Below are 16,715 nucleotides of genomic sequence, written 5' to 3' on the forward strand. Positions count from 1 at the left end.
TCAATCAATAGATTAAAATATAAATAATATATGCAACTCAAAATCTAAGGCTCTGATTAAACTTAACTATATAATAATGGGGTTAATTACTTAATTTAATTAACCAAGACCTAGGGGGAAGTGATCAGGGAGACTTTTACCTATTCTTCATTTTATTTTTGTTTTAATATTTTAGAATTATGGACCATCTTTAATGAGTAAACAAAAAGTTCAACTCTAAAGAGCTCCTTAAGTAGCTTAAATTGACACTATTGGAGGAACTTAGAGTTCAAGAAAGAGACAATGGCTACTACTACTACTTCTACTTCTACTACTGCAACAAGAAGTAGAAGCTCCACTAGTTGTCTAGTCATTTTCTCTATTTTGATTGTATCTTTGTTTCTATTATTACACTCCTCTACTGCATACAAGCCCGAAGATAACGATATTGCAGATGGTGAAGATTATGAGGTAGATTATCCATTCCCTGATAATCCAAAAGGAAAACCCAGAGGTCCTAAACAAAAGATCAAGAAAGGTGAGAAGTGTTATCCATGGAGAGGAAATATATGTAATGGCATAAAGGTTAACGATGGAGCTGGAATACTACAATGTTGTAGGAAACAATGTGTGAATTTGCTAGCTGATCCTAACAACTGCGGAGGATGTGGTAAGACCTGTGGATTTGGAAAACAATGTTGTGCTGGTTTTTGTACCGACGTCATTTCTAATGCACAGCATTGTGGTACTTGTTTCAATCAATGCTCACCGGCCGCTAAATGTGACATAGGATTATGTGGGTATGCATGATAGAAGATTGGTTATTCAAGGTATTATTTCATGGAGTTTTAAGTTTTCTTGATCAGTTTAATTAGCATCAAAAAAGTTCACAAGTTAGAGAGGCGGGAGAGGAGATACGGGGAGAAAGATCTACGGATAAGTCCAGATGTAACTTGGAATTAGTCATTGATTCTTATTACTATGGATTATGGTTTTATATTGACTACACATGAATATGCAAGCTTAGTTCTACATTCCTATAATCCTTCTTTAGCTTCATCCTTTTTGGGGTTTATACTTTAGGATTCCTGTAAACAAAGTTTGTCTTAATTTGAGTCAATAAAAAGTACTATACATAAGTGATTGATTACTACCAAGTCTTCTTTCTTGATTTTTACTTAGGGTTTTAGTTATTGGTAATACTTGTTTCAAGTCATTTATGTCTTTACCTAAAGTAGTTAATGTATTTCTTCAGTCCGTAAGAATTAAGATACCCGGTCCATTTCCAACTCAAGTCGCGATCATCAACACTCGAGCAATTCAATATCCTACTAGAAAAACATCTGCTTTTAATTGTACCGTCTGGTTCTTGCATCTCTAGTTTTCCTCATTGCCATGTATTCTGAATATCAAGTATTTGTTTGTGGTTTACAACACGAATCTTATTTGAGGAAATTTATTTTTTTCATCAGTATTACAGGAAGAAAATTTGATCGCTTCGTTTCTGTCGGTAGCCATGCTTTTATATGATTTTCGCGGTATAACCATAAACTAATGTTGATAAGATCCTTGCAGAACTCTTCAAATAGTATTGTGGGCACACAAACCACGAGGGGGTCCGAACGCTCACAATCAATCATTATCATCCGAAGAGATTGTGATGATGATATCCTGGTGTTGATTCATTGGCTCAAAAACTTCGGGTTTATCATGGCCTCATCTAACAACTCCATGCGAGGCGTTTGCGCATGGGATATAAGTATTAAGGAAAACAAAACATATAAGTAAACATCCATGGAGCTAAATAAATGTAAAGTGCTGGAATGTAAATAAAACCAAGGTTTACGTGGTTCAGCACTAAGGCCTACGTCCACGGGGTTTGTTGTTTTACTATCTTCTTCACGGTTACACGAATAGTCGAATGACTTTTGGGTTTACATGTTTCTCTCTTCTAAGTGATTAACTTACCCTTGCAATCTCTCTCTCTCTCTCTCTCCTTCTCTTCCTGATTTTTCCGATCCCCCTTCCTCTTGGTGGAGATGGGGTATTTATAAGGTTAGAATGTGGGACCCATCTCTGAAGACCGTTGGAACCTTATCTTCTTGTGTCCTTGCGTCCATCACGCGGAGGTCTGCGTTTGCCCCTTGATCCCGCAGAGGCATCCTCGCTCGTTCCACAGGTTGGTCGACACGTACACTGCTCAGAGTGTTTAATGCGGGTAGTTGAGGGGTCTGCTCGTGTCAGACAAGTGTCTTCTGCCCCCGTCAGTTCGTGTCAGCTCAATTTCTCTCCACCGTTGATCTTAGCTTCTCTTTTGGGGATGAGATAAAGTAACTCCTCGGGGTTTATTTGGTGTTTCGTGACGCATCATGTTTTGATGTTTTGGCCTGCATGCTTTCCACGTATCTTCTTATATACACGTGTCTGATAGTGAGATATATGTGTACACAATTTGCCCCTTTTCTTCGGGCTTGAATGACTAATGGGTGCCTTGAAGAAAAACTATCGTCGCATATTCTTCTCACTCCTACTAACTTCTCCTAGATACTTGGGCACGTCTTTTATTCGTGCATTAACTGCTTATGTAACGGGCACGTTTCCCATTCCTCCCTTAATTTCCTTCTCTTTCTTTCGGGTATTTTAAGGATAGAAAGAAAATTTAATTTCATTCTTCCTAAACGCTCTCTCAGTTTTCATTCTTTTTTCAGCCCTTAAATTCTCTGTCTGTCTTCATTGAACCTGTGACCTTAAATTCTCTGTCAGTCTTCATTGAACCTGTGATCTTAAATTCTCTGTCAGTCTTCATTGAACCTGTGATCTTAAATTCTCTCCACCTTAGCATTAATCACGCCCGCTTCCCTTGTTTGTTTCTTCTACTGCTGTTTTTGCCGGTAAGTTTTTCTTTTCTTTATTTCCACTGTTTCACGCTGTGTCGATTTGTAAATTCTCTGCTAATGTTGTTCCTTGTTTGTGATGAAGAACTTCTTCTGATGCTTGCATACTAGTTTGCCCCTGTTCTTCATCTTAAATTAAGGAAGCCACTATTTCGAGGGTATGAATTTTATGAAATTTTGAGCATGTATACTAATTGTAGGGTTTCTGCGTTATCGTGTGTGTATTGCTATGGATGTGGTTTTTTGATCTTTGGTAATGTTTTTGATTGTGTGTAACTTGTTCTTGATTTTAATCTTTTCGCAGCCATGTCTGACCGTCCGCGGCTTACTTATCAGACTCCTGATTCTGGGCTATCGAGATCTCCTCCGCGTAGAGAGTCTCAAGATGATGTTCGTCGGAGTCGAGTTTCTTCTGGAGCGAAGGCCTCGTCCTCTAGGGAAGAGATTCCTCCGACAATTCCGTCTGGTTCCCGAAGAGTTTTCGATCGCGCAGCGACTCGTCCTCGTGATGATACTAGGAGTACGCAGGCTCCGCCTCGTGCTGTTGCTTTTGACATTCCTCCTCTACGTTCGTTAGTGCCCGAGCATCATCTGCGGTCTCCTCCAACTTCTAAAGGAAAGAATACGAAGGGTGTAGCTCCGAGGGCTGAATCTTCAAAGAATCCCCCTGTGAAGAGAAAAGCTTCTGAAGCGTTCATTAGTTCATCCGGCCCCGCCGAGGAGGATGAGGCTGCCCCCTTGATACGCAGTGTCTCGGTTAGTAGGAAAAAAGTAACCTTCAAGCATATTGATCTCGAAATATTCAAGGAAAAGCATGAGCTTCAAGCCTTCGGGGTTCGTTTCTATGCCCCTGAGGATGATATTACTTATGAGCTTATCTCAAAGTATGAGTTCGATGAATTTCATTTGTTAACGACGGTTGGAGCATTCGAAGCTGGTCTTATGCTGCCGTTGTACAAATCAGGGGATTCCTTCTACTATGACGTGCTCGCTAGTCGTGAAGGCTCTTCCACCAACACTCACAGCCGTTCCGTATCCCAACTATCGGGGAATTATCTCCTGAAGGAATGCTATCTGCGGAGTAAGGGGGAAACGTCGATGACTTGCTACGTCCCCAATCCCATGGAGAAGGAATGGTATACTCCTGAGAATTTCAATAACTCCTTCGGTGATTACGTCAATAGTAGGAATCGCAAGCCGTGGAGTGTCAGCCTTCGGAATCTCCCTGCTCCTCGGGGCGAGATTCGTCTGTTAAATGAGGTCAGCGATGCCAAGCTGAAGTATGTTCTTGGCACGGAGGGGTCTAGTCGTCGGAAACTCTTCCCCGCGCGAGAGAGGATCAAGCGCGATCATGACTACGAGTGGCACGCCACCGTTATCGAGATAGTTGGTCCGTGGGCTTACGGTTGGATTCCTGGTCCCCGCGGTTGGCGGCCTACCGAGAGTAGTAAGCCACGCGAGTCTCCTCCTGCTCGCTATGGAGATTTCTGTCCCTGGCGTCTGAACTTTGCGGGTATGAATTTTCCTTATGCCCTTGACGTCGTAGAGGGAGACGAGGAGGAAGGTTCTGGTGCTATACTTCCACCGAAGAATACCTCAACTGCTCAGGTACGCGGATTCTAGCTGCGCTTCTCTTTTATAACTTCATCAGTCGGGAAAAATAATTCTTTTTGTGGTGTTGGTTTCAGGTGTTGAAGAAGAAAAATATTAGGCCGAAGCAGTCTTCTACTATTGTGATGGGCGAGGCTGAAGCCCAAGAAGAAGTTACTAGTCCAGTGAACGAAGAGTTTGCTGAGGATGAGATTACAGATGGGGAGGAACGTACTGGTACCTCCCCTATCAATGTCGAAGAAGAGGTCTTCGCTGGTCATGTTGGTGATGAAGGAAGGAACAAAGTCGTGGTGGTTGATGACGTTGTTATCGGGGATGTTTCCGTCCCTGCTGGTGATGCCGCGGATACCCTTCCCGCTTCTCAAGAGTTTTCTTTTGATCGGATGTACTCCACGGGGGAGTTCTTTGACGAAGCCCTCGATTTTCCCGAGGACTTATCTTTACTTTCCCCCAATGATGATTGGGATGTTCTTGGTGGTGATGGTAATGGAGACGTTACTGTAGAAGATGGTGGTGCAGAGGAGCATGCTGCGCATGTAGGCGCGGAGGAGCATGCCAACATTTGTGCTGAGGGGGTCGTGTCAGAGAAGGGGAAATCGGTCATCGATGCGCCTGCTGATAATCTTCCACAGTCGCCGACGTCTGAGGGTGAGGACGCCATCATGGATTGGTTCAAGGAAAATAATCTTCTATTTGTCTCTCATCCCGCCCCTGTTGTTGCTGGGGAAAAGGAATCAACCGCGTATACCCGTCGCATGATGGAGATGTCTTCTAAGGCGCGGGTGTCTGAAGCCTGGAGAAAAAGGTTGAGTGTTCCCGAAGCTACCCTTGTGCCGGAGCCTCCTACTTCCGTTGCCGATATGGTGGCCATCGCCGACGGGTATCAATATGGCTTTCCGCAGTAGCGTGTGTTGGAGGTAAATTTTCGTATATATTTTTTCGTGGAGATCAAATGCTTCGGTGAAATAACGTTTTGTCATCTTGATGTGTAGATGATGAGGAGTGAGCATTGTAACCACGTGCTGTATCAGTTCTTCAAAGCGAAATCTCTGAAGCTCGAGGCTAAGCTTCGTCACAGAGAAAAGGAATTATCTGCGGCTGAGGTGGAAATAGAAGAACTGAAGAAAAGCCTTAAGGAGAAAGAAAAGCTGGGTGAAGCAGAGGCCGGTCTTCGTTCAGAGCTTGTTGTTGTGCGCGCTGAGTTAGAGAAAACTCGCAGCCAAGTTTCAACTTTCACAGGTTTGGTTCCTTTCCCTCGCAGTATGTCGTCATTCTTCTATTTCTTAGTTGTTCTGTCTGAGTCTCCCCACCCTATCTCCAGTGGGTGGTGTCCCCGAGCTGATATGGCTTCGAAACGAAAGAGCTCGGCAAAAATCTCGTATTAGAGATCTGGTTGAGAAAATTAAGAATGAAGCCAAGAAATGGGATGCTCGGGCTGAGGTATGGCGCGCGCGGCATGTTCAGATGGTCGACATGCAAAATCTGTACAACCATGATCGTGCTTTATTTAATGGCACACTGCTTTGGACACGTGATAATCTGCGGGAAGTCCGTGAGCGTACTTCCTTGTTGGAATCTAGGATTCAGCTGCTGGAAGAAGAATTACAGACGGCTCGATCCATTCCTCTTTCAGGGGTCCAGGATAATATGCTCTGTCTTGCCAGGGAAAGAGATGATGCTCGTGCCGAAGTCTACGCTCTCAGCAATGCTCTTGCCGCGTCCCGTGCCGACGTAGCTCGTCATGCCGAGTCTGAGAGGAATCTTGAAGTGTGCATGTACAGACTTAGCAAAGGGGTCTCAGAGATAAATAAAGAGGTCGACCACCTTCGTCATATGGACTCGATGAAGCAGGTAGAATTAGATGCCTGTCAATTTACTCTCACCAACCTTCAACTAGACTATAAGAAATTATCCGCGGAATATGATCATCTTGATGAAGCGCGAGATGCGGTTGTTAATGAGTATGAAGAGGCTTCGGCTTGTGTCGAAGGTATAATCCCATTTCATCGAGTGTGACCATGTTTTTTTTCTACGCTAACTCCGTGGTGTTGTCTTTTTCAGAGCTCGAGGGACGCCTTCGCGTCACAAATGAAAAACTTGAAAAGGCTCAATCTTCCTTAGCGCAGCAGGAAGAACAGACCAATCACTTCAAGAATTTAGCAGCAACCCGCGAGGAGGCCGTTGGTGCTGCTTCTAGAGAAGTGAATCGGCTATCTTCGTTATTATCCCAAGCCCAACAGCGGACAACAGTTATTAAGCACAAGGCTCGTTGTCAATTGGCCGATGAGACGAACAAGATGCTGGAGAGGATAGAACTTGGCTTAAAGAACGAGCATGGTCTCGTGAAGAACTATCCTCGTCGTCCCGTTCCTTTTGCCTTGTCCGGCTCCTCGGGACCCTCTTCTGGTGGGAGTGTCCCTTCAAGTCTTCGGAATAATCCTGCCGATAGGGCAGCAATCTAGGTAGAGACCGCAACATTTTGTAGGGTCCGCGGCATCCTTATCCTTCCCTTTTTGTAATCATGTAACAAGAATATTTTTTGCTGATATCCTGTAAAAGGAATATTTTTTGATGTGTATCCTTGAATTGGTCTTTCACCTCTTGTAATCATCCATTATGAAATGAATCCTCTTCTTGATATACCTGCAATGTTGGTTTGTTTTTATTTTAAGCATTTGTGAAAAAACAAAACAAAAGTTGTTAAGTGTTTGGGTGCGATACTGAAGGAAGGTACCTTCGTGATCGTCTTGAGACCTGTCACCCCGCTGGCTAATCCTGGGCCAGAGGATTCCCAGACGGTGGGGGACGGGGAAACGTTCTAGGATATGGGATTAAAATATTTACACACCCATTCCGTCGACCCGTTGCCTTAAGATTGGTTGGGTATCTCTTTCTGCTGGGTGCCTTCCCCCTGGTCCTACACTTATGGACATTGATGGGGGAGCCCTGAGAGATTGTAGATTAACTACTTTCCCCAATATTGTCGGTAGATTCCGCTGACTTGATAATTTGAAAGCTTGTTTGATTGATAAGTTGAGGCCTGCAATTCCTCTTCCAGAGATAGAAACATGTGGAGCGGTCATGCTCCCTTCTTCTTCTGGTACACTCCAAGCAGATTCAAATCTGCGTTGCTCCTATGGGAAGTATGGTTTGAGCCACTTGGCATTCCAAGGATGCCGGAGGACTTCGCCTTTTAGATTACGAAGGTAGTAGGAACCGTTACCCGCAACGTCGTGCATTATAAAAGGTCCTCCCCACGTGGGTGCTAACTTTCCCCATTTCTTTTCTTGCTGATACCGTGGGATTGTTCTCAACACATACTACCCCTCTACAAAATTCCGCAGCTTTACCTTTTTGTTGTACTCCCTTGCTAGTCTTCGTTGATAATTTTCCATCTTTTGTAACGCTACTTCCCTTCTTCCTTCCAAGTCGTCCAACCTTTCTAACATCATATCTGTTGTGAGGTTTTTCTCCCAAGCTTCGGTCTTCGTGGTTGGCATGAGGATTTCCGTAGGTATGACTGCTTCAGCTCCATAAGTTAGAAGAAACGGGGATTCCCCGGTGGCGGATCTTCGTGTTGTCCTGTATGCCCATAACACATTGTGCAGTTGTTCGCACCATCTTCCCTTATGCTCGTCTAATTGTTTTTTGAGTATAAGGGCGAGGGTCTTGTTGGTAGCTTCCGCTTGTCCGTTGCTTTGGGGGTATATGGGGGTGGACTTGTTCTTTCTTATTTTGAAAGTATCGAAGAGCATGTCTATATTTTTCCCCTGTAATTGCTTGCCGTTATCAGATACAATTTCAGCGGGTATACCAAATCTGCAAATGATGTTCTGGAATATGAAAGTAAACACATCCGCGTCTCTGATCCTGGCCAAGGCCTTAGCCTCCACCCATTTACTGAAGTAGTACGTGGCTACTATCAAAAATCGTCTCTTCCCTGATCCTTCGATGAAAGGCCCGACGATGTCTACGCCCCATTTTGCAAATGGCCACGGGCTATCGACGGAGTTTAACATTGTTGCCGGCGCGTGGATCTTTTTTGCGAAGCGCTGACATTCTTCACATCGTCGGGACATCCTCGCGGCATCTTGTATCATTGTCGGCCAGTAATATCCTTGCGTTTTTGCTTTGTCAGCTAGTGATCTCATGCCGCTATGATTCCCCGCGTCACCATAATGGATATCATTTAGAATTCGATGCCCCTCTTTCCGGGACAAGCAACGTAGTAATGGTCCAAGGAAGGATTTCCTATACAGGACCCCATCCCGAAGATCATATCTTCCCACTTTGGAGAGTATCTTCCTAGCTTGTTTCTGATCCGCAGGTAAGCTTCCTTTTTCGAGAAAGGCATGTATTGTCACCCTCCAGTCATCTTCGTTGATGAAGTATTCGTCTTGATTTGCTCTTGATAGGATATCCTCTTTGTCAAAGTCATTGTGGATGTCTTCTCCTACCTGGTCTTCGATATTTTCTTCCACCGTATCTTGATTGGTAGCGAAGGAGAATTGAGATGCAATCGAAGGCTCATATACCCTTGCTATTTTAATAGCTTCGGCATTTTTATCCCTCAGCATGGATGATATATATGCTAGGGCATCCGCGTGCCTGAGGTCCCTTCTGCATAAGTGCCGGAACTTAATGTTCGGGATTTGTGATGCCAATGTTTGGACCAAGGCCATGTAAGCTGAGAGGGTGTCATCGTACACATTATACTCGAGCCCTATTTGCCGTATGACAAGCTGCGAATCACTTGTCAGCCTTACATCGGTTACCCCCATCTCTATTATTATAAATAGGGCGTGTACGACAGCTTCGTATTCAACAATGTTGTTGGTATGCTCTTTGAATTCCAATCTAATTGCATGTATAATCCTTTCTCCAGTTGGGGTGATAATGACAATGCATATTCCTGATCCTTCCTTATTTTTAGATCCGTCGACAAAAACTTCCCATTGTCTTTGACTCGCGGGTTTGAGGATATCCATTGGATCCTTGATTTCTTCCTCGGCTTCTGGTATTCCCTTAATCTCTTCGTCGTTGTCAAGGGGGAGGTCTGCTAAGAAATCTGCCAAAACTTGGGACTTCTGAGAATGTTGAATTTCATGAATGATGTTGAATTGGTCCAGATGGGTGTTCCATTTGGCTATTCGGCCCACTTTTCCCGTGCTTTTGAGGACTGCTTCCAATGGTGCTTTGCATGGTACCCTGACGAGGTGAGTTAGGAAGTAGGTTCTCAGTTTTTGGGTAACCCATACCAGTGCGAGGATGAGTTGTTCAATCTTAGTATAATTTCTTTCCGCAGAATTGAGGGTCTTGCTGACGTAATAGATAGGCTGTTCTACCTTTGTATTGGTTTTGACTAATACCGCGCTGACTGCGTCCTCCGTTGCTGCTATGTACAGTGTCAAAACCTCATCAGTGTCTGGCTTCTGCAGGATCGGGATTGAGGCTAGATGTTCTTTGATTTTTTGGAATGCTTCCTCGCATTCAGCGGTCCATTCGAACCTGCTACCTTTTTTGAGAATATTGAAGAAATGTTTGCATTTGTCCGAAGACCGTGCAATAAATCTGCCCAACGCTGCTATAGACCCATTGAGCTTCTGCACTTCCTTTAGATTCTTTGGGGACGGCATCTTTACTATGGCTTGAATCTTTGCTGGATCTACCTCGATGCCCCTTTTTGTTACCAGATACCCGATGAACTTCCCCGAGGTGACACCGAAAGTACATTTCTCTGGATTCACTTTCATGTGATGTTGTCTCATTGCTTCGAAGATATTCCTCAGGTCCTGGTGGTGATTTTTACACAGCTTGCTTTTGACGAGCATGTCGTCCACGTAGACTTCTAGGGTTCCTCCAATCCATGGCTTTAAGATAGCATCGACCATCCTTTGGTATGTTGCCCCTGCGTTTCGAAGTCCGAAAGGCATTCTGGTATAGCAATAAAGGCCATGTGGGGTATAGAACGCTGTGTGTGGCTGATCTTCTTCTGCCAGGGCTACTTGGTTGTAGCCAGAATTCCCATCCATGAATGATAGTTCTTCGTATCCTTCTACTGCTTCTACCAGCTGGTCTATGCTTGGTGGGCCCGGGAAAGCGTATAAAATTGAAGTGAAATGAAACGCGGGCCTACAGTAATACCGCAAGTGCACGGTCGTCGGTTGTAGCTCGTGCAAGTACGGGTCGATCCACAGAGATTGGGAGTGTTTTGTAGTGTTTAGCTATTTGGGCTCTAAATTGCTATTGGGCCTTGAAATGGACTATGGTCTTAAGGTTGAGAACATGAAAATATGGTCTATTGGTCTCAAAACCTTATGTTGGGCTTATGAACTCTTAGCCTAACCCAAGAAGTAAATGTGGACTGGGCCCTTAACCTACTAAACTTTTAAACAATAAACTGGGCTTGGGCCTCAGTTAATAGAACTCTAGCTGGACCTCAGACTTGGAGTTGGGCTTGACTAGGCTTGGACTGAACTGGGCCTCAGAGGCTTTTGGGAGCTAGGCCTCAGTTATGTACACAATAGACTGGGCTTAACTTCACCCAATGATGAAATGGGCTTCAACTTTTGGTTCAAACCTGGGCTTGGTCTTGAACTGTGAACTGAGCTTGGGCTTTTGGATTGCTGTGAGCCAAGCTCAGTTGCAGCAGCAGCAGCAGTGGAAGGAAAGCAGCAGGGTTGCGAGGCAAGGAGAAAACAGCAGCAGGGGGAGACAAGGCAGCAGAACAAGGCAAGGAAGAAAGAAGAGATGGCAGTGAAGCAAAGACAATGCAATAAAGAAGACTAACAAAATAGCAAAGAAAACAAAACAAAGAACATCAATGACAGTGGAGGAAAACAAAAGTAACAAGGAAACAATGGAGGAAATGGAACAAACCAAGGCTGTTTTAGCCAAGGGCAGGGGTGATGGTGAAGGTGAGATGGTGAAGGTGAGCCTAGGCATACTACTAGAGTGGGAAGAGAACTAGTTTGCTCACAGTAACTAGTGAGCACTAGTTTCTCCCCACTGCTCAATCAATCCAAAGCTTCAAAGCTAAACTTCTACCACTAACAGTGAACAAAACATGATTAAACACAAAACTAAACCTAAACAGTTGACAAGACAAGAGAGCCTAGGCATACAACTAGAGTGGGAAGAGAACTAGTTTGCTCACAGTCACTAGTGAGCACTAGTTTCTCCCCAATGCTCAATCAACACAATGCTCTAAGGCTTCTAGCCTAACATTCCACAAAACATGTATCACATGACAGGTACATTAACATTACATGGAACACAAACATCAACAGGAACATGCACTAGGAAAATTGAAGAAACTAAACATCACAGTGAACTAACATTAAACACAAAACTAAATTGAAATTAGAAACAAAAAGAAATTATAAGAACATAAACTAAATGAACATGGAATTAAACATGAAATAAAACAGAAATTGAAAATTAACTAAAATTGATTTGAAACTGAAATTGAACATTAACAGAACTTCACAGTCCTGGACACTGGCTAGTCCAGCATAAAACCTCACACACAAACCCACAGTTCCAATTTATAGTTTACAAGAGAAGTCCCCAAAAGCCCCAAAACAGTGTAATTAGGGTTTGGTGAAAAATTGGAATTAGTTTTACCTAATCACTGATGATTGCTTCTGACTTCAACCCACGCCTCTAATTGTTCTTCTGATGTTATCCACGCCTCCAATTGCAACTCTATTTCACCTAATTTGTCAATTTCACCTCTAGGGTTCCTGACATGGGAGAGGCGTGAAATTGAGTGATTAGGAGGACATAGAGTTGGTGAAAGGGGAAGTAATGATGTGGGTTAGGGTTGTTGAGTGATTTGAGAGCTCGTATTGAGCTGGTGGTGGTGGCAGATGGAGTGGGTGGCGGAGCAGGTGGTGGTCATGGGGTTTGCAGTGAAGAAGAGGGGAGGAAGAAGAAGGAGCCCGATAGAAAATAAGTTAGGGTTTGTTTGGTTTTTTTGGGTATAGGTATTAGGTTTTTAGAGTGTTGAGCGGCTTCATCAAATTTTGATGTTCTGTGACTCTGAGCTGCGGGATGCGGAGATGGTTGGTAGATCTAACGGTGAGATGAGAGATAAATCGATGCAACCGTTGGATTTTGAAACACAACGAAGTCAACGGTGTTAGATGATGTTAGGTACTGTAGTGTTAAGCGGAAGTATCGAGATTTGATGCGCAGGCAAAGGAGCGACCGTAGGATCTAAATGTGATCTAATCTGAAGGCTTGGAATTTAGGCACTATGGTGTTTTGCAGGGACTTCAGATTTTGATGCATGATGAAGAAGCGACCATTGGATGATGAGATGGATCCAATCTAACGGCTGAGAATGGAGGCGGGTAAGGATATAGAAAATGGGTTTGGGTAAGGGTTTTGGGCCTTGGGTATGCCAAGCCCATATCTTCTTTAAGAACAATTCTTCCTTCTTGAGCCCATTCCTAGCTTTTTGGACGTGCGCTCCATTCTTTGCGGCTTCCTTGCGTAATTTCTTCCGGCTTTTCACTACTCTTCAGCTCTTTTCTGCTCCGCAAGTCATCCAGACTTTATTTATTACCTAAGAATGCAAAATTAAGTAAGAAAAATATTTATTCTTGAAAACAATGAAAATACAGAATATGGGATAAAATGTAGAATTAATGCGCAAAAGATGAGTTAAATGCCAACAAAAAGGGATAAATATATACAATATTTGGCACTCATCAATGCTCGGTAGGGGATAGTTGTCCTTTGGACATGCCTTGTTGAGATTAGTAAAGTCGATGCATATTCTAACCCCTCCATTTTTCTTAGGAACAATGACCATGTTGGAGATCCAGGTAGGATACTTGACTTCCTTGATAAATCCTGCGTCTAGTAGCTTCCGAAGTTCTGTTTCTACTGCCTCATGATACTCTGGAGCCACTTTTCGTATTTTCTGCCTGAACGGGGGCGTGCCCGGTTTGATGCGTAGTTCATGTTGGATTACTTTTGGGTCAATCCCCGGCATATCTCCTAACTTCCAGGCGAACACATCCGCATATTCCTTAAGTAATTTGGTTAAGGAATGTTCTCTTCCTTCGTCCATTATGGTCCCGATTTTGATCATCTTCGGGTCTTCTTCCGTTCCTATGTTGATTTCCTTTACGGGTTCTACTGGTGTGAACACAGGCTTCGGGTTTCCGAGGACTGGGACGCTCTTTAATTGCTATTTAGCGTGTTTCTGTTCTTCGCTGGTTGTTGAGGTACTTGTTTCTGTGCTTTGGACATTACCATCTTTCGTCAAGCCCTTTCCTGTAGTTTCCTTAAGGAACAGGTCTACGGCCTTCTCTTTCGCGGTTTCTTGATTTTTTACTCTTCGGATTTTTCGCTGCTCTTCTTGCTCATTGTTGATATGATCCTGAGTGGCCTGGCACTCTCGCGTAGTGATCCGATCTCCCTTGATTTCCATTATTCCCTCAGGTGTTGGAAATCTGAGATATTGGTGGTATGTTGCCGCAACTCCTTTGAGCTTATGTATCCATTTTCGTCCAATAATAGCGTTGTAGGGGGAAGGGGTGTCCACCACACTGAATCGGGTTTCCAGTTTCATGGGCCCTGCGTTAACCTGCAACACGATGTCTCCCAAGGGCTTCGTGGCTGCTCCATTGAATCCGTAGATGGTGTGATAAGAGGTCATTAACTGTTCATCATGGAGCTTCATCCTTTTGAATGCATCATAGAATAGGACGTTTACAGAGCTTCCCCCGTCTATGAGGATCTTTTTGAGGTTACATCCAGCTACTGGTAGTGTTAGGACCAAGGGATCGTTATGGTCTTCCATATCTTCTTCGATATCCTCGGCATCGAAGATGATAGGAGATTCCATCCATTCTTCGTGTTCGTCCACCGTTATCCCATCGACCTTATATAACTCGCAGCGGTCTTCGAATTGCTTCCGTAACCTTTTTCCAATCTGCGCTGTGAGTGAGGGTCCTGTGGCTTCGGAACACGAGATGGTGTTGATTGTTCGGTTTCCTTCCGGAAGTTGGACTGGTTTGGTTCGCTTGGATCTGTCCTCGGTAACATCCTTTCGTATGTAATGTTTGAGCTCTCCCGCATCAATTAATTTTTGGATCATTATTTTAAGGTTCTTGCACTTTTCGGTCTGGTGTCCGTTGAAACAGTGATATTCACAGTAATCTTTAGACTTCTCGGATCTCGGGGGCTGCTTTCCCTTAGACCATGGCCACTCTAAGTTTTCCCTCCCTTTGATCTCTCGTAGGATACGAGCATAGCTAGCGTTGAGTTTCGTGTAAACTTGATCTTCGAATTTTCGGTCACCTGTTCTTCGTTCATCCCTTCATTCCTTCCTATCTTCGTGAGGTCTCTCCCCTGAGCAACTCCTTTTGGCCCCATTGGTTTGTTCCGCTGAATTGGTGCGGTGAGACCTCTGCGGATATGCCCTCGGGTTTTCCCGTTGAATTTCTTCAAGTCGAGCGTGCTTTTCGATAATTATTCGAAGATCTCCCTCTGTCTTGGGCACGCTCCCATGAATTTCAACAAATAGGGGACTCATTCGGTCTAATCCCCATTTGTAGCAATTGATGCTTACCACTGGGTCCACGCTCCCTATGGCTTGGAAGATCTTGTGCCATCTGTTAGTGTACTCCCTCGTGGTTTCCTTGTAGCCAATTGATAGTGAAAAGAGCTTATCCATTCCGGTGTTTACAGTCTTGTTGTACATGTATGTTCTCAAGAATTTCTCTGCGAGTTGGTCGTATGAGTGGATGGAGTTTGGTGGCATATTATCGAACCATGATAACGCCGATCCCTTCAGGCTTGACGGGAAGTATCTGCAGAGTACGGCGTCGTTCTGACCCCATCTAGCTAAGACACGGTTATAGTACCGAATATGTGCAGCAGGGTCGCTGGATCCATCATAGCATTCGAACGTTGGGACAGGGAATTTCAGTGGAATAGGGGTGTTGGCCAAGCGATGAGTTAAGGGCGTGGAGTTAGCTTCTCTCATGACCTCTTCTAACCTCCCCCCGCCTTGTTTATTTTTTAATTGCCTGATCTCGGCCATCATCTCATCTCGTAGTTCCTCCATTGCGCGTTGGTGCTCTAAATTCTTCGTCTCATTACCGTCTGACTCTCCATCGTCATAATCCGGGTCGGATACGCTACGTCCCCTTGTCGCGTCTTCATTAGCCGCTATGACGACTCTACAGTCTCGGTTTGGCTCTGGTGCTTTGGAGCTTGCTTCATCAAGTTGTTGGCTGGTCTTCATGCTTAGAGCAATCCGCTCCTTTAAATCTTGATTTTATCTGGCCAACAGGGCTACAGCTTCTGCGTAAACCTGCTGGCTCTTCCTCAGTTCCTCAAGCTCAGCCATTAGTCGGTGTGATTGGTTGGACCCCTGATTGGGAGTCCCAGCGCGTGCTACTACATCCATGGTGCCTCCCTCCTCCATGGTATGTACTAAAGGTGGCAGGGGTTCAGCTTCGGTTGCTGGTATTTCCAAATTGGGGTGAGCGCCCCTCTGCGGTGCTAGAGCCGCCGGTATGGTTTGATTTTGATCATTTGTTGGTGGCATTCCAAAAGTTAGAAGGTGCGCGGGTTGGAATGTTCTGGATTCATCCACCCTTTCTCTTGGTTGATTAAGTTGACTCATGGCGAAGGTATTGCTAGCCTCCGCAGCCTTCGGGACTACCGCAGCCTCCCCGTACTTTGTCGCTGCTGCTCTGAGAGCCGCCGCTGCAACTGAATTAGCGTTCATAGGTGAAGTGATTTCCGCAGTATCTTGCCTTCGATTGGTCATTTTAGCTTTATCTCCTTTCTGCTTGCTTCGGGTGATGACCGGGGTTGTCCTGGGTGTTTCTTTTGACAAAGCTTTGGATTTTCCTGCTTCCTGCGTCTTTTCCATCACGTGCCCTTTTGTTGATAATGAAATCTCGCCGAAACTTGCCTTCTTTACTCACAATACGTTCTTTCTGCATAAGTTATTTCAAACAACAAAAACGGGAATATCCGCGTGAAGCGGGTTAGTTGGCGAAATACAATCTTCCAGGAGAGAATTAATACACGCAAGTTATAATATACGCGTTAAAGTTTTATTAAAGGAGATCCTTAGTATAAAAACTACGAAAATTGTAAATCTGCGGATTAGAACAATAACTCTTATCGAAGATAAAAGGTGGGTTTTTGAACATAATACAGTTAACGAATGATCTATACGGTCCGAGCTGATAAATC

General features: G+C 44.3%; 1 protein-coding gene across 1 annotated transcript; it reads left to right on the forward strand.

Annotated features, from left to right (window-relative positions):
- Positions 1–267: 267 nt before the first annotated feature.
- LOC113285675 (protein GRIM REAPER-like) lies at positions 268–1,136 on the forward strand. Its single transcript, XM_026534470.1, has one exon. The coding sequence runs from the start codon at positions 283–285 to the stop codon at positions 787–789; it is 507 nt and encodes a 168-aa protein (XP_026390255.1). The 5' UTR covers positions 268–282; the 3' UTR covers positions 790–1,136.
- The last annotated feature ends 15,579 nt before the right edge of the window (positions 1,137–16,715 follow it).

The sequence above is a fragment of the Papaver somniferum genome, chromosome 6, assembly GCF_003573695.1.
Source record: "Papaver somniferum cultivar HN1 chromosome 6, ASM357369v1, whole genome shotgun sequence".
In the NCBI taxonomy this organism is placed as follows: Eukaryota; Viridiplantae; Streptophyta; class Magnoliopsida; order Ranunculales; family Papaveraceae; genus Papaver; species Papaver somniferum.